Source organism: Podarcis bocagei, assembly GCF_964188305.1.
Source record: "Podarcis bocagei genome assembly, chromosome: 4".
In the NCBI taxonomy this organism is placed as follows: Eukaryota; Metazoa; Chordata; class Lepidosauria; order Squamata; family Lacertidae; genus Podarcis; species Podarcis bocagei.
Window position 1 is genome coordinate 76,387,270 of NC_138128.1, and position 22,167 is coordinate 76,409,436.

At 38.7% G+C, this 22,167-nt stretch overlaps 1 protein-coding gene and 1 long non-coding RNA gene across 4 annotated transcripts in view; one reads left to right on the plus strand and one right to left on the minus strand.

Moving 5' to 3' along the window:
• Nucleotides 1-22,167, plus strand: part of JMJD1C (jumonji domain containing 1C) — a 123,690-nt gene that overhangs the window by 28,181 nt on the left and 73,342 nt on the right. For all 3 annotated transcript variants that reach the window (XM_081190799.1, XM_081190797.1, XM_081190798.1), the window contains exon 2: nucleotides 14,167-14,331. Coding sequence is in view for 2 of the 3 variants with exons in the window: in XM_081190797.1 (XP_081046923.1) it covers nucleotides 14,167-14,331 (165 nt within the window). In the remaining variant the exon portion in view is untranslated. The remainder of the gene's footprint in view (nucleotides 1-14,166; nucleotides 14,332-22,167) is intronic.
• LOC308585384 lies at nucleotides 13,921-22,156 on the minus strand. The gene is made up of 3 exons (XR_014007356.1): nucleotides 22,076-22,156; nucleotides 20,947-20,996; nucleotides 13,921-14,076 (listed from the first exon to the last, which is right to left on the minus strand). It is a non-coding gene; the product is annotated as an uncharacterized lncRNA (long non-coding RNA).

Genomic DNA, 22,167 nt, shown 5'->3' on the forward strand with positions numbered 1-22,167 from the left:
ATAGAAAGCATTGCCATATTGTCTGACAGCTGTTGACCAGATACCAGTCCAGTGTTTCTTTAAGACAAAAGATTTATGAGAGAAATATTTAATACTAGTAAATGAAGAATGCATTCTATCAGCATAGATCACCGTTCCCAACTGCCTGTGGGCAGAATTCCTTGCTTGCACGAAGTTGGACTACATGGCTCTTTGTGTCACTTCCAACTCTATGATTCAAATACTTCTCACAGCTTGATCAAGCTGGCTTTCCCCTAGCATCAACTTTCCTGGAGGAAGATTCCAGGAGGCAGAGGGATGCAGGTGAAGATCACCTTGGCGCCTTCTGCAGTTTTAAACTTTCTCTCCACACCCCACCATAGGGCCATTCTATCAACCTGCAGGAAGAATGCTAATGACATTTTATATGTTGATATTGTTTGCAGTCTTTAGAAATCTTAAATTATAAGCCACCTTGGAAGGCTTTGTGTACTGAAAGGCAGGATATAAATAATAAATAAATCCAAGCTTGCCCTTGGAACTCATCATTCCGCCCTAGCTTGGTTTAGCTTTTCTTCTTTTTTCTTTTTTTGCTAGAACACCAGGGGTTTTTTAATGAAATAAACATGCCCTAGGTTTTAACTGTTAAACTAAACCTGTTTAGTAGTTTCATATTGTGGGCTATGTGTATAACACATTTCAGCTTTTGGTGTAGCCTGGATGTATTAATAACCATTTCAGGGTATACTTTTTGCTGTTCCTATTGAAAGCTTTATGAAATTTCCCTGTTCAGAATCTTCTAATAACCAGACTCTCTTGAGCTACTTTGTGTGTGAAATTCTAGATCCATGGGTAATGCTGACATACCTTAAACATTTCAGGATGACGTGCCTTCTATTTAAGGTAGAGATATACAAACATCCTATTTTCAGCCTTTTCCAGTTCCAGATCTTAGTTATTTAACTAGTGTGTGAGTATCAAAACCTGCAAATTGAGCATTTAACATACTTTGGGTCACCTGTTTTGAGGAGATGCTTGCAAACCTCTCCTCATCAGATTTCTCTGGTAATCTCATGTGCTTTGGACCAGGTGTGTAGCAAATTTAAATAACTTGTGAAGAAATAACAACATCAGTACTCCCATGAACAAGTCATTGAGGTTGACATATATATATAATGTTTCATAACGTTATGCTTTTTGAGATTAACTGTTGGAACATACTGATAAGAGATCATTTGACCCTGACACTTGCAGTTATTTCTGTGGTGGTAAATGTAAGCCTATGGCAATAGCCCTCCAGATTTACCCTTCATATATTTGCCATCACAGAGCATTATTTGCATTTTACTATATACAATGTTGACTATAGTAGGAATGAGGGACTATAATGGAAAACATGAATAGAATTTTCAGTTGCATCCTCTGGATGGAATACCTTCCACTTATCTACTCTGAGCGTTGTAAAAGATTCTACAATGAAGAACCACATTAGAGAAATCACTGTGCTAGAAAGTTTGGTAAAGTAGTTGATGAAATTATTGTTGTTGTCTTAATGAATTGTGGTTTGTTTAAACTATGGTTGTATGTTATGTTTGGACTTTGCCATCTTGCTTTTATCATGGTTTGTTTGGTCAACCCATCCCAGGTGCTCACCAAGCTACAGAGGAGCCTCTGTTCAACAAATAAAGTTTTGAAAAAACAAGGAGCAGCTTGTGTGCTTGTCTATAAGACAACTCATGGTTAAAACAAACCATTGCTTAGTTTGGGTGGCTAGCCTGTGACTCTCAACTCCCATCAGCTGCAGCTTATGACTCTCCAGATGTTGATGTTCATCAACATCTGGAGAGTCATAAGTTAGCCACCTGGGAGATCAGGGTTCAAATCCCCGCTCATTCATGAAGCTTACTGGGCGACTTTGGGCTAGACACAACCGCTGGACCGAGGAGTGGGGTGAACCATGTACTCATTGGAGAAAAAGGTGGGCTATAAATGCAGTAAGTAAGTTCTTGTGCTTACCTGCTTAAGAAAGCTGGAGGGGCCAGTCAGATGGAGATGTCAGTTGCCAACCTGGCATCCAGAGATCCCCGCGTGGTTGCAATTGGACCAGTGCCAGTCACAAAACACACCTGGGGCTCAGGGAATTTGACAGATATACCCTATGACATACTTTTTTAAATTTAAGTGGGACTTCTGTGCAAACAGTACTTGATGGTTTGTGCCCTTCATCTGCTGCAGTTACTAATCACTTACCCTGGGATATGGCTCCCCCAATTCCTCCCCCTTTCAATTATCCTAATCAAATGAGTGGTGGTGCCAGGAGGGTGTCAATGATATATTAATATCACCCTGGAGAATTACACAAAGCAGATCCCTTGCCTGGAATTGCACAAGGGCAATGGTAGTGGAAGGAGTGTAAGCCCTACAGTGGATGCTAGCCTGTACTTTCCAAGTCTTTCTCAACTTGTATTCCAGCTGTTATATCTGATGCTTCATTGCTCCATCTTCTTGGTGTACTACACTTGGTGTAGTCTGTGAGAGATCTGCCCAGGAATGATCGCTGGACCATTCCTATTCCAAAGATGCTCAACAGCCAGGTTTAGTCTTTGGTTTCAATCAATGTAATTGACTCCTTTCCTCTATTCTTTTATTTGGCTAATTTGGTTTTTAAACATATTGCAGGCTACAGATATGTTGATGTGATAAGAAACCAATGCTTGCTGGTAGGTTAAATATGTGTCAGAGATTGGCATTGCATCAAACGAAAACCTTCCATAGTATATATAATGCCTTTTAAAGTTAGTTTTTCAGATATCCATTTTAAACTTTTGTGCAGTTTAAAATTATTAATTTTAAAATTATAGTGAAATAGAAAGTTGTGTTATTGTTCGTTCCTGTTTATGGACCAAACATAGTTTTTTATAGAACTTTAGGTTTATTAAGACTATCAGGTAGATGAGCTAACCACCAAAGTGATTTTTTTGGCTTACTTTTGTTTCATTGTTTTAAAAGGTCTTTGTGTATAAACTTATAGTACCGTATATACGCGAGTATAAGCTGAATTTCCAGCAATTTTTTTATGCTGAAAAAGCCCCCCATGGCTTATACTTGAGTGAGGCGGGTGGAAGCGGCGGAGGGACGAGTGGCCCAAAAGGGAGCCCTTTCTTGCCACTGGTCCCACCGCCACCACCCCCCTCTCACAAGGGCAGGCACAGGAGTCATGGTTGGGAGAGGCGCTGCGCTGTGCGTCTCCCAACCGCGGCTCCTATGCCTGCTCTTGCGAGCGGCAGAGGCGGCGGCTGAGGGAAATAAATGGCCACATTCAAGGTTTAGAGTAAATGCATGATGAGGGTTATTTGAATATGCATTATTGAAATATTAGTTATTTTAGGTAATAAATCATTGAATCAAAAACAAGAGGAAAATCTAATTATTATTTTTTAAGTATTAAAAATTAATTGCTTCAGTGAGGTGTTAGGGCTTCCATGGATAACTCTCAGTTTGATCTGATGCCAACTCATTCCATGCAATTTTTGAGCAGGGGAAGAAATTACCATATAAAGAAAGGTCATGTTTTGAAACAACCCTCCTTCAGCATCCTTTCTGCATAATCTTTTTTAAAAGTACCTCATATTGACAGGCTATTAACTTAGTAAAAATACGTCTCTTGTGTGTGTCATCTATATTTTTAGAAAAGCTAGCATTCAGGAATAAAAACTGCCTTGGGGTACTTAGTTGTATATGCCTTGAGGAATTCAGTTTTGCTTAGTGTTTTAGATTATCCTGAAAGATGGGAGGTAACTGCCTGATTCAGTCAGGTTAAATTTCTGCAAGGTATTGTAAATTACAGTTTATCTTGCAGCATAATATGAGCAGGTGTTAAAAGTAGTTGCCTCCCAAGCAGTGATGGTAGGTTAACAAGACTTATACACTGTGTTGTTTGAAGCACTGTTACAGAAATATGAATACCAGCGAGGCATTGAAACAGATTGTAGAGCAAAACTAAATAATGTCTGATGAGAAATCAAATAGTTTTTCTCCCAGCACTAAATTACACATCCACAATTTTTGTCCATTCTTTAAATATCTTTGTGACATTTTGCAGGGAAAACACAATGTTTTTGCAGAGAAGAGGTCAGAGATGTAAGATGGAGTTTCTCTTTTCCAAATTGTTTTTCAAAACTTAATTTTACAGTGCTGGTCCTGAATAGTGCAAGAATTCTTTTAATTATGCTTTAAGAATGGTGAAAGAAGCTGTTTCCATGCTTTATGCCAATTCCAGGAGGATGAGTTTGTAGGAATTTTAAGCTCCTAAGTATAACTTTCTGTATTTGTTACAGATCTTACTGTGTGTATTTTGTAATGGGAGTTTTGATGATGGCCAGGGTTGATAGATGTTCTAGTCCCAACATCAGTAGGACACCAGGTTAGGGAGGGCTGATTTAATACCTCCCTGGATCCCTTCAGCTCCGAACTCCTCACAATCCTCAAGCAGTACCGTCTCTATTCCTGCCAGGATACATTTCTGTGCCCCAAGTCTTGGCTGTTTAACCACCAGTGCCCATTCCACAACTTTCCCCCTTGGCATTGGATAAAGAAAAACAAAAGGGTTCTGTGAAAATTCATGCTCATTCCTGAGGATTCTCATAGGGTTAATTTCTGCAAAGTATTTTACATTTACACGGTCTTATTGCTCTGTTCCATTGTGTTGACTGAGATGGAAAGGTGCTTCCAGCCCCCCCCCTTTTTTTTTTGCAGGAGACCCTCTCATTCTCTCCTCTCCCATTGAGCCAGTAGTGGAGAACTCTAGCCCGCAGGCCCAGTTAAGCTCCCTTAGCCACCTCATTTGTGTTACAAAGCTGCCCTACTCTGCTGCCCTACTCTGCTGCCCTACAAACTGTGTGGGCAGGTAAACAGAGACTTTGTAGGATTTGCCAGCAAAGCAAAAAAAATAAAAATGTTTGCCTATAAAACCCTGTGCAAAGTGCTATGCACAGTGCTTTGTAAACCCTGGCATCAGCTGATGGTAGAGTCTTGCAAAGTGTCATCAAAAGTAGTTACCAAAACAGTACCTTATGATAAGGTGATCATCAGTGCTTTTGTAGATTGTGTCTTTGCCCAAACATTTTGATTTCAAACCACACATGCAAAAGCAGGCCAGCATCCATTAATGTGATAGTGGATGTTTGACAGGTGGGCAGCCCTACCAGCTTGTCAAACTTGTCACTCAAGGGGTGGGAAGATGGTACTCTCTGGCCTGCTGATCAGATTCAGTTCCCCACCTCACACATTATTTTAAAGGAATGGTGATGAACAGTTAATTCTATCTATGGGGGAGAGGAGCACCAGGGGAAACAATTTTAAGACCCAGGAAACATGCATGTGACAGTGCCATTACCTGAATGCTAGCACTCTCTCACACAGCCCCTGCAGTTGTGAAGGAGTTTGTTGAACTGATGCCACAGGAGGCATCTCATGGTGTATCTTCCTGCCTCCCTCTCCTTGCTTTCTAGACCTGTGAATAATTCATTATTTTTGTGTGGAGTGTGGTATAGGTGATTCCAAAGGGGTTCTCCAGCTCTGGCTTAATTAAAAAGAAACTGGAAGCCTGTTCCTCTTATCTCTCTCTTCTGTGACATCCTTTCCCATCTTTTTCACTAAATCAAGGCAATGCAAGCCAGCCTAAAATAGAAGACAGTACCTTGGGAGCTCTCACAATAAAGTCACGTAACCTTCATGTGTACTCATTTAGCATTTTATGGACATATGTTTGTTACATCACTTTGATTTAAGGGGGAATGAATGACTAAAGTTATACCTTGACCTAGAATGTAGAGCCAAAAGTTTAGAATAGTGTTTAATGCAGTAATGGAAAGTATTTTGTACAGCAGAACTGTACATGCCTGTATATGTATTCGTTCACTGGAATGTTTCTAGTATATAGAGACAGTAACTTTGAGCGGTTGGCTTTTTTAATAATTATAAAATTACTGTGAAAGTACAGGGGACAGCATAATGCCAGTAAGTGATGATGAAGAAGTATGTAGCATGTCATTTTAAGTAGAAGCTAGAGTAATGTTTCAAGTCAAACCATTATTTCTGGGGAGAAGTTTTCATTGCATTTCATTGCATTTTTCATTAAATGTTTACAAAGAGATCTTTCCAAAGGCATCTCTTCACATTGATGATTCCAGCATTAATAAAGGAGGGCATTTTGTTTACACAGTAATCAGAGAGAGGCAGGCCTCTTCTGCTAACTTTTCCACTGCAGGAACGTGTAACCAATTTCTTAATCATCCTGTTATTATTGGCACACATGCAGATTTCCAGTGTCTGGTTAAAACTATTTTTTGCAGCAACAAGCAAGTTTACTGCAAGCCTAATGGTTTTGAGGAAGAAAGAACTGGATTTATTTTGTTAGTCAGTGTTCTTAATGGGGAGTGTTGGGAACAAATGAGATATAACCTGAAAAAAGGCATATGTGATTGTTTTGTCTCTGGAGTGCTTCTTCATCTTCATCTGCCCTTGGTTATGAAGAATACCTTAGAGCCTAAACTGTGAAACAGTATTGCAGTGAAATAGGCTACCTATAACTCCAGATTACATTGGGGGCTTTTTAAGGAAGGAGTGCCATTTCAGCTGAAATTACTGCACATTCTGTGCAGGTACAGAAAAGAAAATCCATAATATTTAGAAGGTAGAGTATTCACTGCATACCAGCAGCATCAAATAAAGAGATTCATTTATGCAAAAACAAAAAAACAAAACCCCACTAAGTAATAGGTAGGTTATAAATCTTGAGGCATTTAAAACCAATTCTTAGCCTTTTGCTGCTTGAAAGTATTGTTGGAATCCAGATAACACCCTCAAGAATGCTTAATCTTAACTGCTTTCTTTTCTTTGTAGACACTCCTTGCTGCCTTTTTGGTATCAATTTGAGTGAGGTTTGCTGATGGTTTTACAGGTAACTGCTTTTAGAGTGCAAGGAAAAGGCAAGTGTGCCTGTAAATTCTGCAAGGCCCATTGAAAAAGTAGTATGTCAGTGAGTGAAACTTGAAATGTAGCTTATCCATAAAGAAAAACTTCTGCTAAAATAACATATATCAGCCTAGTTTGCATGCTATATTAAAACCGTAGTAAAAACAAACAACGGTGTAGTTTGAGTGAGCAGCATGCTTCTGCATGCTCCTAAAAACATCTTGCTCTGCTCTTTCTGTGGTCCTGCTGTGCTGCCTGAGTTAGGGTTGTGACTGCAAACCTGAGTTTGTGACCTGTTTCTCTCTAAACCATGAGTGGTAAGCCAAGAACAAAATTTGGAGGAAATAAACCATGACTACATGTTTTGATTACTCAAGAAGCCAGGTTCTAGCTTGTTTCTTGGTGATGTGGCAGGAGTGGGAGAGGAGCAAAGCAAGAACGTTTCAGCAGTGTGTGCACTAGCACATTGTGTATTAACTGTGTTTTAAACAGTGATGTGTTTAATGTGATGTGTCAACCAGGCCAAGATTTTACAGCTCTGCACTGGTTTTTATTCTTTTTGTTTTTAATAGAGTTGAGGGGGAGGAACTTAAAACATCTTACTTATGTTTAGAGGTACTCAGAAGTATTAGAACTGTAGCAGTGGAAATAACTCATAACATCCTGAAATAGCAATAACCAACTAAGAATAGAGGAAAAACTAATGTGATCCACTGTGGATCTTTACAATATCATGTAGATCTTTACAATATCCAGAGCTTTTGATTTTTAATTCTTAACACTATTTTTAAAATTCCATAGCTTTGTGGTTCCCAGTCTGTGGGCCACAGACTCTTGTGGAGCAACAGATTTCTCCCAAGGGGTCTGTTCAGATGGTCTTTGGGAATTTGCTTTCAACTTTATGTGGTGTGAAAGAGCTGCACACTTTGGTGCAGGATAAATAAGTAGAATTCTGCTAGATACCTTTTTTAAAAAAAATCCTTTTTACCTGTGATACACATATTTGTTCCTAATTAGTATTTAATGTATTCTTTTCTCCTTATATGTTTAAAGTGACCTCAGTATGTCATACAGAAGCTGCTTTCTGTCGGGATTTAAGCTTGGGGAAGAATTTTTTTACAAACTTATTTAAAGGAGAAAATGTTCATAGTTTTGCAATAACTGAAAGTTCTTTTAAATTGCTTTAGGAATAAGCCTGCACATTTTCAGGAAAATTACAACAAATTAGCATGTGGGGTCCACAAAATGTTTTGAGGTTAAAAAGGGTTTCTAATACTCATTAAGGTTGGAAGCCACCACCATAGCTTGTATAAATTTGTGAAAATGAAAGCTGAGAATGCTTTACTGCAGATGCCTTGGATGTAATCTAGTAGCGGAAGAATAAATAATTTTTAGTGTTTTGCATACTACGTTATGAATGCTCAAAGCATGCCACATACATTCCCATTAACACTTAAAATAATCATGCAAACCAGGCCTCCAGTTGTATTTGGGGTACCTTCATAGTTTAAGCATCTTTGCCCATAACAGAATGATATTCTGAATAGTTTTTGATATTGTAAGGTTTAATCCTTAGACAATGGTACCTCAGATTAAGTACTTAATTCGTTCTGGAGGTCCGTTCTTAACCTGAAACTGTTCTTAACCTGAAGCACCACTTTAGCTAATGGGGCCTCCCACTGCCGCTGAGCCACTGGAGCACGATTTCTGTTCTCATCCTGAAGCAAAGATCTTAACCTGAGGTAATATTTCTGGGTTAGCAGAGTCTGTAACCTGAAGCGTATGTAACCCGAGGTACTACTGTACTGTACAGATTTTAGCAGTTTTTTTCTATATGCAAGTTTTCACAGGATGTATCCTTGAGGTAATGTTTTCTATAGAAATATCAGCTGGAATCCTATCATTTGATTAAATGAAAGGCAGATATCTCAGGAAGTTATCGGTATCGTGTGAAGTTGACTGTTTTTGTTGTCTAAGGGTACAGCAGCATGCATAAACTTTTTTTGTGATACCTACTTCAACGTTCTGTTTATGTTTTAATTCTTTAATGATACAGTATTTCCACATATATTCAAATATGAGAATTTTTATTTCGATTGCTATTATAGATGAAATATTTGCCTTCATTAATGATACTGTCGAAACACCAGTTTGTATAGCTCTCTTGCGTGTAGTAAGGCACGTTGAGGTTAAGAGTATAGTTAGCTTCTTAATGTCATCTGGTGATGTTTGATCCAACGTCTTCCTGGTTGACAGCTGATACTTATCTACCTTGCATATTATACAGATGTATTGGTATCATACCATGCTATGGATTCTTCCCCACATCTAACATCAGTAAAGAAGTAATTTAGTTTTTAAAGTCTTGTTTGGAAGTACATGAAGCATCCTAACTATCCAACAATGGGGATATCTTCTGTCAGAATGTTTTTCATCCTGCTGCTGTAACTGTTTTACAATATATAGCCATGAACAGTGATTGCATAGGATTTAATAAGACAATGATTGAGGCCGCCGTCACATACAGTATTATGTATATTAGCAGGTGCACATTGCATATATTTCTAATGTTTCCATAACATACAGGAGACTTAAATTTTTAACAACATAGAAGTTATGTGCCTATACTCTGGGGAGCCGCAGTTGGTCTTGGTCCTCCACAATGGAGACATGGAGTCAAAAAATAATCAGTATGACTCGCATATAATGAAAATATTTGTGAAGCACATTCAGTATGTAGGTAAATACCTAATTTCAATAGCACATTCCATAATCTTGATAGAAGACTTCTGTATTTTAGATGTGTATGGGGGAAGATGTTACACAAAGGTTGTTGGTTTATGCCTTTGGTTTTGTGACTTCAAATTTGAAATTTCCTCCCACGTTTTGTAATTTGTGTTTTAAGAGACTCATTAGTGTCATAAAAATCTGGTCATTTATCTAATTATGGCAAGTGTTTTTATAGGGCCACAGGGCCAGTTGTTTGTTTTTTATTGGATACCTCATAGAATTTGTTCTCTTGTTAGAACTGGGCTGGGACATGGTGGAGTGCTAATTAATAGGTGGGTATTGGAGGGGGAAAGCTGTAAGATGGAGTCTTAATTTATTTTTAAGGGTGATGCTTTCGCAAAGTGAGGATAGAGTGGATTTAGGCTGACTGACAAGCATTTAAGTGGTTTGGGGGGTGTTGGGTTCCTCAACCTGTTTACAGTAGAGCTTTGTATATAAAGTGGCTTATTAAAGCAGAAATCTGAATGATAAGTTGTCTTCTGTAACCTTTTGTTTTGGAGCCAGCAGTTAGATCGCAGAGCACAATATCGGTTCAAGCTGTGACATACAATCAGGAAAATGAATGAAAGGGAGCTGGAACCACCAGGCTCTGAGATGAAAGACAATGCATAGTCCTATCTTTAGTCCTTTAAGATGGGAAAGATTGCCTTTTTAAATTTTCATTCTTATTGCATAATCCGGTCCCCAAGTTGATCTGGTGTGTAAAACACTTCAGAGGACTGGAGGAGAGGAGGACAACTCAGAATCTGATGCTTGCTGAGAAAACAGTCCATAAAATGTAACATAATACAGGTATCTGCAAATATGGTTAGATAAGCAACATATTCTGTTGGAGTTATTTCATATATAAAAACAATTTCAAATCCACTATCTATATAATTTTACTGCTAAATTTCTTTGAGATGTTTCTTAGGAAGCAATTCATAAATGAAATAAATGAATAAATAAATATGTTGGCGCAGAGTGAATAAATGAATGTTGCTTTAATGTCAACATGAGTTCACCCAACTAGTGTATCCCTGACTGTGGTACCTAGTGAGAGACTGGGGAGAATCTATGGGGCATGCAGAATTGAAAAACTTGGAGGTGAAGGCATCCTTTCCCAATGGACAGCCAGACACAGATAATTGCTTCATTTGGACACAATAAATCATTACTTAGCACCACAGGAATCAGCCTGAACAAAGCACAGGCTCCCATGTTTTTCCTTATGTGGAAGAGAACAGAAACATTAGCTTCTTGTTTGAAGCTAACTGTGGTTTACCATTATGACTGAACCGCAGCTAGCTTTATGTTTCTTTCAGGGGAAGCCATGATTGTAGGCTGAGTTTGAAGTTGATCCTGTTTTGCGTTCAAATGAGAATGTTGTCTGTTGCAACTGCTATCCGTTATTCTGCATTCTCTCTGTATCTTTCCGTAGACAGCGATCCTCCAAGCACAGAGACAAGGATGTTCCCCAATACTGTGCCACACAGATCAAAAACAAGGCTAGCAGCAATGACCAGTGGGAGTCCAGCTGTTTTTCATAAGTTGCCATCATTTCCACAGCTTGTACTGGGTACCTGCACATTTTGGAAATTATTTGACAGGTGGTGATGTAACAGGTGTATCTGTACTTGGCATAGAGATGTTGTACCTGGTAATTTTCTGTCTCAGGTGGAGTTTAAAGGACCAAGTGTTCCACAAATAATAATAAAAAGGGCAACCCCCATGTCTCTGTGATGCTATCAGAATTTGCTCCATAGCTAATCCTGTGTGTCTATTCTGATATTGGCTGCCAGATAGTCCTCCCCATGTAACTCACCTCACCAGTCTTCATAATGGAGGGGGCAGTGAGTTCTCTCCCCCCCCCCACTGCCTAGTTACTGCTGGTGTTAGAAACAAAGCAGTTGAGTGGGATATATGGGGCAAGGCAATCCCACAAGTAAACTGTCCTAAGCGCTTTATATAACAACACACTGAACTTCGCTTGGTAACATGTTGGCAACCAGTGCAAATCTCTGAGTAGAGCAATCATGTCATGCTTCATCATTCTACACTGATTTTTCCATGATGATTTCTTATATACTGTAAAGTGAGACTTTGTTTTATATAAATGAAAAGATGAGTAATTAGAAATGTGTGTTTATATTAAAGAGAGTGTCTTCATTTTACAATTGAACCCATTTGACAATGATGCAATTTATACAACTGAAGCAGTGTCAGATATGAAGTACAATAAAAAAGAAGCTGAACTAATTCTAAAATTGCCAAGTATGAATATATCATAAGATTCATACTTGGCAATTTTAGAATTATTTCAGCTTCTTTTTTATTGTACTCCATATAAGTGGTGAGAGTTCATGTTAATATTTAATAATGTAGGTTGGTTGTTATGTAGAGAAACTGTCTTTCTTTTAGCTGAGTATAGAGCTAAGAGTTGTGTAGCTCCATTGATTGGTTCCATGCAGGCGAAACCTGACCTTTAGCAGATGTTTGAAAAACTGCCAGTACTCGGTGTGATCAGTAGGCTAGACAGTTTTTTTCCTCTCATGTTGGCAGAAAACCTACATTGTCTTAGTAACACAGCATTGCAATTTTAGCAGTTTTTGTTTTGTTTTCTAAGTGTTTCTAATTCTTGAAAAGAGTTTCCAGACAGGTACTTCTAAAAGTTGTTAGATATAACTGTTGCAATGTCTACAAGTTTGTGTGAACGTATTTTAAGTATTAAGCATCTAAAAACATTTTCAATTGCTGTGCTAACATCTCTGTCATATGTACCTTCTTAGCACAAGTTGTGAAATAAGTACATTTTGCAGTAACAAAGAAGTGAACTTCTGTTGCTTGAATTTGTTATTGCCTTTGACAATTATGTAATTCTGGTGTCTCATACTTTTCTGGGGGCATGTGTGTATGAAATGCTTTTTTTCCTTACAAATCAAAACACAGCCCATCTGGAGCTATTGGCTAAGAACTGGATGTTGTATGACTCTCTGTGAAGGCAGCTTTTCTAGCAGTATTTAAGAGGAAGATGCAGCTGCTTAGCTGTAGGAGTTTAGGAAAACAGAGCCTGTATTGTTCATTTTAAACTCTACTAGTTAGGCTTCAAGAAAATGTGAGTTATCTGATGAATACTTTGACAATACCACCAGCTCCAAGGCTGGATCTTTTCCTGCAGGTGCTAATATTCCTAAGAGCTTTATAAATGCTTTTGAGTGCACAGAATTTGGGGTTTTTGAAAAGATGGAATTACAATAATCTTGTTTCAGTCTGAGATGTACAGTGGGTGATATCCATGGTTAGTCATCCTCTGACTAGACCCATCAGAACCAATGGCCTTAAACAATTTAAATGAGTCTACTCAGAGTATGACTAACATTGCAAGTGGTCCAATATGTATAAAACCTTATACTGCTCTTTTCTCTCTCTCTCTTTTTTTTTTTACTATTGGAAACAAAGACCTCTTAAGTAAATCAGAATGAGGGGCAGATGGTAGGGAAAGTGTCTTGTAATTGTAGTGCTAATGTGAATTGTGGAACCTTTTCTTAAACTGACCGCAAAGCTAGGATCTGCTCCTCATTACTGTTTCCTGACATTAAACTTCAAAGGAAAATCCATTTGGCCACTCTTCTTCTATCTGCATACACCTATCTGCATCTTGCTGCAACAAATCTGGCCTATATAGGGTTGCTGTGACACAATTCGTAAGTTACCCTTAAATTTTAAGGTGCTCTAAGCATGGTTATATAAACCTTTATTTATAACCACAGGGGTAGCCTATCACTGAAGGAGCACAAAAACTTACTTCGCAAAAAAAGATGAGGAACACAATTCTTCAGAAATAAAGAACTTAATTTGAAACATATAGGAATTTCATTTTGCAGACATTGCTAAATTTTGTCGATTTTGTTGCCTCCAACTAGTGAGGCAACAACTAGTGTAGATTAGAGCTAGAAAACAAATTAAGCATAATTCTGAATTGTTCCCAAACTTGGTTATTACTTAAATACTCTCACACAGGTACAAATTAGAATATGTATTTAAATAATTTTTATCCTGCTCTTCAGCCAAAAAAGGCTCCAAGCAGCCATACAGATCACTTAACAAGACAGTTACTGCCCCCAGGATTATAACTTGAAAATACATGACATAAAAGGAAAATGAATTTGGAGGAAGAAGTAATCAAATGAATGTTGTTGGTTTTTTTTAATGGAACACAGAATCAAAAACAAAAGCTCACCAGACAGAAGTCACCAGAATAGTGGTTGAAAAATACTGACCTAGGCTAGTGTGGTGATGGACCACATCAGCAGCTCAGGACTTATCATTCTGATGATTTTGCTTAGGAGCAGTCTAAAATCAAAGAAATAAGATATTATGGTCTTGCTGTTAAAGTATGTGTATCATTGCAATAATGTTTCTCCAACTACTTTATTTCCCCAGGTATATGTGGAATTTGATGACCTTGAATGGGAAAAACGAGAATGGGTTAAAGTTTATGAAGATTTTGCAGCCTTCTTGGTGGAGTACCAGCTGGTCTGGGCAAAGAGAAAGGATCCTAGCCAGACTCAGGGATCAAAGACCAAGCATATTCAGTGGCCTGCACTGGTAAGATACTGAAATTCTTTTTAACAGTGGTGCAAAGGATACAAACTGCTCTGGGCCCCACTTCTCTGCCTCCCTCAACCTATTGGTTCATATTGCCTTTACCAGCAGGGTTAGAGAAATGACATTAGCGTGCATATACAGTATTGCTTAGTTATTCCATTGAGGCCCATGGCTACCTTGTTATCATTATGGAGTCTCAATGTTTAGCCCTTGTGTTAGTTTAACAAAAAGCAATAGAAACATTTCAGAATATTAAAGTTCAGGGTTAAAAAAATAATCAAAATATACACCAATCAAGTTTTAGACAACAACATTGAGTCCTAGAAGTTATTTGGCCGCTGCAAGTTCTGTTGTCGACTCCTTGCTAGCTAGGCCAGAGGGAGGAGACCACTAGGGAGCAGCCCATACTCAGTACACAGAGGCTTGACTCTCTGGGCAAAGTCTGTTCCCTTCCCTGTTTTCTCTTTCCTGAAAGGAACACTTTTTAAAATCCATACTTTATCTGTTAGAGGGTGGGTGGATACTTAGAGGGTGAGGTGGAGGAATATTTTTGTGTTTTTTTAGTCTTTTAAAATCAAAACAGCTGTTTCTAGATATTGGAAGAGAGCTATATTAGCCAATTCCTGTCAGCCTCTTTTGGGGGCCAATTTTCTAGGTTGTTCTTCCTTAGGTGCTGGAAGGTTGGTTGAGGTTGGAAGGTTGGTTGGAGAGAGAATAAAAATAAGATTGAAGGGCCTGTATAGGAAAAGGCTTTGACTTTGCTTCCTTTGTTTGTGTGGATCTTCCTCATTAATTCCATAGTCACTTGTTTCCATTTGAAATCTCATGGCTGTGTTATTGTTACAGGAATATTGCAGTGTAGTTCTAGTGTTTCTGAATGGAGGGTGGTTAAAATTAGTAGGTGATGCCTTAGTTATAATTTTGAGGCAATGAAATGAAAAACATTTGCGTATTCAGTAAGCTGTAAGCACCCCACCTCCAGATTTACATGCTTAATTCCTTTACCAAATACATAACTATACAGTCTATGTTTGGCTTACGGCCTATTTCACACAGAGACCCCCTTGAACTACATCAGATTCTTTGTTTTTCAGATTTCAGATTTTTAGATCTTTACTTAGAAGCTATATAACTATACACTCCTTGTCTCTTTCCTTGTGCATTTGGCTTCAGTGAAGCTTTTCTGGTTTATTAAACCAGTCTCCTGTGGTGTCTAAATCAGTAGGATGTGTTTTAAGGCTCCCAAAAAAACAGGATATAAAACCAGGATCTTATTATGCCTTGTAGGGAGCTCTTACCAGTTTTGAAATGATGGGAAACAATGTTTTGGGAAACCAGGAAAGTTTTGCTTGATGCCATGCCCACAAGGGGAGGGTGGGTGCAGGCACACATTCATTTCTGTATGAGTTGGATCACCATAATATAATTTTAGCATGTTTCCGCCCAACTGGTGGTCCAACAGGTTCACCATTTTTAGTTAATGCAGAGGAATGACTTAATGTCTTGCAAATGTTTTACAGATTTCTTATTTTTGGTGGACTGCAGGAGCATTTCTATTTAAGCAATTTAATTTCTTCAGAAGAAAGATCACTTGTTACCTTTTTTACACACTGAAGTGGAATGGCAACTGAATTGTGCATTTGGAATCTCTAGTAAAGCTTATATAAAAGTCTTAAAGCTCTTAGAAGATCATTTCTGAGACTATAAGATCTTTATGGCTAGTACAACAAGCATAACCAATGCATGTGGGATGACTGGCCAAGCTGCAGCCCTTTTAGGGCCTTTGGTTGATTTAATGTATTTCCTCCTGAATTTCTGTGCACTTTGTTCTGTGCTGCTTGGGACCTCCAGTTTGAGTTTTCTTGGGTATCATTGAACAGTTTGGGTAAGAAAGATAAGCAATATATCTGGGATAGAATTAAGGTGTATATTAAGGGACAAAGAGTAGGAATTGCTGCTGTGAAGAGACTTGCTTGCAGGGATGGGGGGTCAGTGAGGAAGTGGAAGAACTGTAGCCATGATGAGGACAAGGGGACTGTGTCTTTCACACATTGAGATGTTCATTTGTGGTTTAGAAACTGTGTATTCCTAATACAGAATGTTAATTCTATCTTGCAATATTAAAATATTGTCTTCATAGCTGTAGATTGGAAGCATTCATATTCAGAATCAGAAAGGCAACAGGTGCCTGCAGGTTTGTGTTCTTAGTTTATTGCAGAAAATGTACTACCTGTTGGCAAGGCTAGCAGTTTAGCAGGCACGTGTGATTTCTATAGCAAATGAAAAGACTGATTTTCATTTGAAGCTTGTAAGCTTCTGTACCGTTCTTGTGAAGAACTTTTAGTTGGTTGAATGACATTTTCAGGACACTGGTTTAATTTATACAGTATTGTGCTGCTAGCTGACATATGCTTACAGAAGGTTTGAGTCTATTGAAAACAATACAGTTCCATTTAAACGTCATCTTATGATTGGACTATGTTTTCTCTGCTGCATCATTATGTTTACTAGAATGTATGTGTGCATGCACTGTTCTGCACTGTCTCCTCAAGTTTATTAACAAGGCAGATACTGTGTTCCCATTTTGCTGTCAGAGGAAGTATAAAATATTCCTATGACATTGTCAGAAGTGATGCAGTTGACCTATTTCCCCATTGTAAAGACAGGACGGATTTCACAAACTAAAGTTTTTCTGTGAAATTCATTGCTACAAAGAAGTCTAAATGTTCACTGCCACACTGAAGAGTATTTATTGCAGTATCTGAAAGTTGCCTTGAAGCACATTGTCAAAAATATTCTTATGTTGTAAGTTATATTGAAAGCACACAATTTCCCAAACTGCGTGAAACACTGAAAACATTTTCACTTCTGTTGAACATAGTTACTGTATACAGAATGATTTGACCTTGGCATACAAGGCATAAGGCATGGGATCCCTTCTGGGTTTGTCTTCCATTTAGATTTTGACAGCTTATTGCAGTTGGCCTAGATGTAATGGTACAGAAGAAATGCTGTTTGTTTGAAATGGAAATGAGACTCAGCATGTGCTTGACTGAGCAGCCTGCATGTTCTGTGGCATCTCTGTAGTGCCAGCAAAGACTAAAGGTCATATGAGGGTGCTGGGATGACTCACTGGCTTAATTTCCTCATCACATCTTAGTATATAAGATGGGGTATATAAATTGCCTTAGGGAAAATATAGTGAAAAGAAAAGAAAATGTTGCTGATTTTAGTTTATTAGTGCACTTGTGTTCATCCCTTTCAGACCCATGCTTAATCTCAGTCTACAACATGAGACCCACTTTTATTTTTTCACTACACAGGTTCATCTTTCACCTTGATTTTTAAGAGCTAGAATGACCATGTGTGAATCAGGTACAAGACCCTTTTACCATTAGCAGAAAAGTGGGAATTTGGGTCAGTGCAACTTGTAGAGGAGTGAGAACTAGCAGCTGCTGAATTTTCCTTCTCACTTCACAATTATTTAAACAGTAAATAAGCTCTGTCTTCTTTCTTTTTCTTCTCGCATTTAGAAGCTGTTTTTCTTTTTTGCTCTCATTACAGAAACCATTCTAAAATTATTTTGTAACCCACCTTAGCCTGGGGTGCAGTTTATTAATTGAAGACCAGTGGACTAGTAGAAGCTAAAAGTTAAACATTTGCAATTAATTTAGTGAGCAGGAATTATACCAGTTGTAATTCACCTTGATTTTGTGTGTAAACCCATGTTACATGTTGAAATTGTTGGGACTGATACATTGTTTGGAAGAAGTGATATATCACAAAGGCCTGCCTGGGTGCTCTTGAACAAATCAGATCTGGAACAAATTTTGAGGGTCCTGTTCCTGCAGTGTAGAGAAGAGGAAGATAAAGTTCTGTTGCATGAACAGAACTCCTTCTTTACAAGTTTTGTGCTCTTTTTTTGTTCTTGGCAATGTGGAGTTGTCATAGGGGAGTCTTGAGAGCAAATTTGAAAATGTTGCTCCTGTTGTAGGAAAGTAAGTTGCTCTGCCCTCAAAGTTAGCACATCTGTAATTAGTACAATGTAAATTGTGATCTTGTGAATATCATAGTGCTAATGAATAGTACCTACAATATCAGTAGGTCCAGAATTGGCCTCCACAGTCACCTCTTTACACACTGTTAAGACCATAGTCACGGAAGACAATCTTACTCTGTTGCGAGTGATCGCCAAAGAAGAAGATAATATCAGTAATGAAAAGCAACATGATTTCCTCTACTTTTTAAAAATTGCATATAGTTAATTCAGTGCTCTTTCTGGCAGGGAAGACACACTTTGCTAAATAACAGATTCAATGGGCAGTCTGCATCTACTACAGAGAGCAAACTGTAGAACAACCACCTCAGAGTGGGGTTTCTCTCCTCTCCCTTGCTTTTATGCTAAGCAGTAGCAATAACAGCAGTGTCTCCAGCAGCTAGAATTACAGCCAGCCCATGAGAGTAAAAGAATGGGTGAACTGTTACTTCTGGCTAGTGGTGCTGTGAGATCCCTCACCATAAATATGTCCAAAGCAGGAAGCCAGCTGGGTGTCCGAAAGCTCTTGGGGCTAAGGGGATGAGAGGTAGGAATAGCAGCACAGTCACACCCAGCTGGATGCCATCTGTTCTAGCCTTACTGGACTCAGCATCCAACGTACTGCGTGTCTACTCCTTCTTTTACTCTCCATACTACATTCTCACACTGCTGCCTTAAGCAAAAAGACCCATCTCTCCCCTGCCTTCCTTTGGAGAGGGCTGGTGTCTTCTTGCAAAATTAAATGTTTGGGGTGATCAAGCAGGTCCTAAATAAAAGAGGTGCATATTTTGAAAAGCAAAATGGATCTATAGTTAAGAAGTCAAGTTGCAATCACTTCCAGAAAGCAATCAAAACAGAGTATGTGGGAAGGAGTGGGTAGCAGAACTGGTGAGACTGAGGTTAAAGAAAAGGATTAGCAGGGCTAAAGAGCAGGGCCAGTCCAAGGCATAAAGTATAGAATCTGTGAGCTTAGCACATGGTAATGGAGAACAGGAAAAAAATCTGCAAAACAAAATAATCAACCAGAAAAATTTCCAACCCACATTTCAACAAAACAGCAACTTCTTCCTCAAAGACCAGGGGTCGGCAAGGTTTACCTTGCCTGGGCCAGCTCACTCCAGCGGAGATCCTTCCACGGGCCGGATCGTGAGTGCGTATGCCCGCAATTTCCAGCATCTACAGATGTCATTTTCGGTGCCACGGAAGCGAGTCCCTGCGCTGCGCCAGTTTAGCGCAGTGTGCAGGGACTTGCCGAGCGGGTGGCTCGGTTTGGGGGGTTTTGTTTACTAAATGCAGGTCAAATATATGACATTAGGTCACTCATCAGAAAATTTTCCAATGCAAACTGAAAATTTTCTGGTGAAAATAACTCTAATTTGCATAGGAATTTCCCCCCACCCCCAGAAAGCCCAAATGTCTATTTAGTAGAAACCAGCTCAGAAGCTTTCTAGTCTGCTGCAGTCAGCAGCCACGTGCCAGTAAACATTGCAGCAGGGTTTTTCTCCCCGTTAAAAGGGTTTGTCAGTGCATATCAATTGTTCAAGGATTATTGTGCTCCTATTACTGAATTAAGATTAGTGGTAGTATAGCATTTCCTTCACCACCACAACCTTGCTTCCCAACCCCCCTCATATGGAAAGGCCTTTAATTTTATCAGTCTAGCCTGATAAGCTTTCTTAATCAAACCTTGTAAACAAAGTGACTGCTTTCACTTTATAATCTCTTCACTGATATATTGCTAATTGTCTTAAACTAAACTAGACCTAATTGCTGAGCTAATTATTAAGTTAAATTGTCAAGATAATTTTTTTAACAAAAATTGAGAAAGATGGAAAGAATTTGCTGAAATAATTAATTAAACTAGAATACAAAAAGAGAGGCGTGAGGAGGTCAATGAAACAAGCAAATGGAAGTTATAGATATGTAATTTGGGATCTATGTTGTTTTCTTTTTTCTTGTGTTTTCTATTTTTCTTTTTCTTTTTTGTTGTATTGTTGTTTTCTTTTTTCTTTATAACTTTGAAACTACTAATAAATATTATTTTTAAAAAAAATAAACTAAACTAGACTATATTTTTCTTTGCCTTATATAAAACAAAAGATATATTCTAGTATAAATGTTATAGACAGCACCAGTATATGGTTTTAAATCTGTATTACACAAACATTATATCAATAGAATGTTTGTTGTCCTCCCTTTTTAAAATGTAGCAATTTACCTGAAGAAAATTACTTTTAATTTTAATTGCTTTTTTTAATGGTGGTGATGATGATGTTGATGCAGGAACGTTTTCTAGCATGGTACAAGCTTCAATCAGTAAATGCATCTCTTTTGTGTAGCTACCTTTGTACATAGTACAGCTTACTAAGAGGACCTTGCACTAGAGCTGCTCATTTAAATGTACACCTCTCTATTCCTGACTGGAAGTGCCAGGGCATAAATGGAAAGGGCCACTAGCTGTTGATCAAATCACTTTATTCTCAGTATTATAGGACACAGACCAATTAATACACACAAAACTCTTATTAACTCAATTTCTTTGTCACCTAATACAAAATGTTTCTAGGTGATTTACTTACTTTTCATCGCTAAACTTCATGGTTGTTTAACTGTATAACGACAGCAGCACCTCCAGTACAAGAAAGAAAGAGCAATAAACACGATAATCATGTTCCCTCAAATTCCTGAAATTATTTTGTTCCCTCCAATTTCTCTTCTCTGGATCTTAACCCTGCTGCAAAAGCCAATAGTACAAATACAGTCATACCTCAGGTTAAAGACGCTTCAGGTTAAATCTTTTCAGGTTGCGTCCCGCAGCGACCCAGAAGAACCGGAAAGGGTTACTTCCGGGTTTCGCCGCTCATGTATGCACAGACGCTCAAAATGATGTCATACGCATGTGCAGAAGTGGCGAATCGCGACCCGCAGACACGGGTTGCATTCTGTTCATGTTGCGAATGGGGCTCCGGAACGGAGGCACCACTGTATTCCCTTTTACACAAGATTTGCCTGGTCCGAACAACACACTTAGCCAAACGTTGGGTTAATATGAATATGCAGGCTCCCTGAAAAGAGCTCATAGCTGCTTTGTTCCTCCTAATCCCCCCCCATCCCCCAGCTGCTGCACCACCAAGCTAAACCAAGGTTTAGCATGCCATCCCAACATGGACAATCTCAAGAATAAAGTGGGTCCATATAGAGTCTCTCTCTCTCTCTCTCTCTCTCTCTCTCTCTCTCTCTCTCTCTCTCTCTCTTTCTCTCTCTTTCTCTCTCTCTCTCCCCCCCCCCCAGCTTACAACAAAAACTGTATACTGAAGGTGCCACACACACCTGTAGGGAGGGCATTATACAACTTCAGCACTGCCACAGATACTGCCCTTCCCCCCAGCTTTTGCTTGGTGGGTGGTGCCAAAGCCTCTCCTTCTTTACTCCCAGAAGGTCTCTAGGGCAGTCTTTCATATATTTGGGGTCTGTTTCAACAGCAGAATAATGATAATAATGATAATATAAGATTTCAACAAAAGTGTTATGTTTATAGCGCTCTCTCTCTCTCTCTCTCTCTCTCTCTCTCTCTCTCTGAACTTTTAAATAAGTAAAAGTAATGTTGAACTAGAATATGTCTTGGAAGGAAGTGTGCATTTTCAATTTTCCCTTTCTTCTGCTGTTCTCTGGGTCTGTTATGCTCTCAGCCTTCCAGAAGTGACTCACATTTTCAGTGCTGGCTGTCATCCAAGTTGCAGATAAAAGCCCTCCAGCTGGCTATCCATCTTGTTCTACACTTCAGCAAAGGAGTTGCAGTG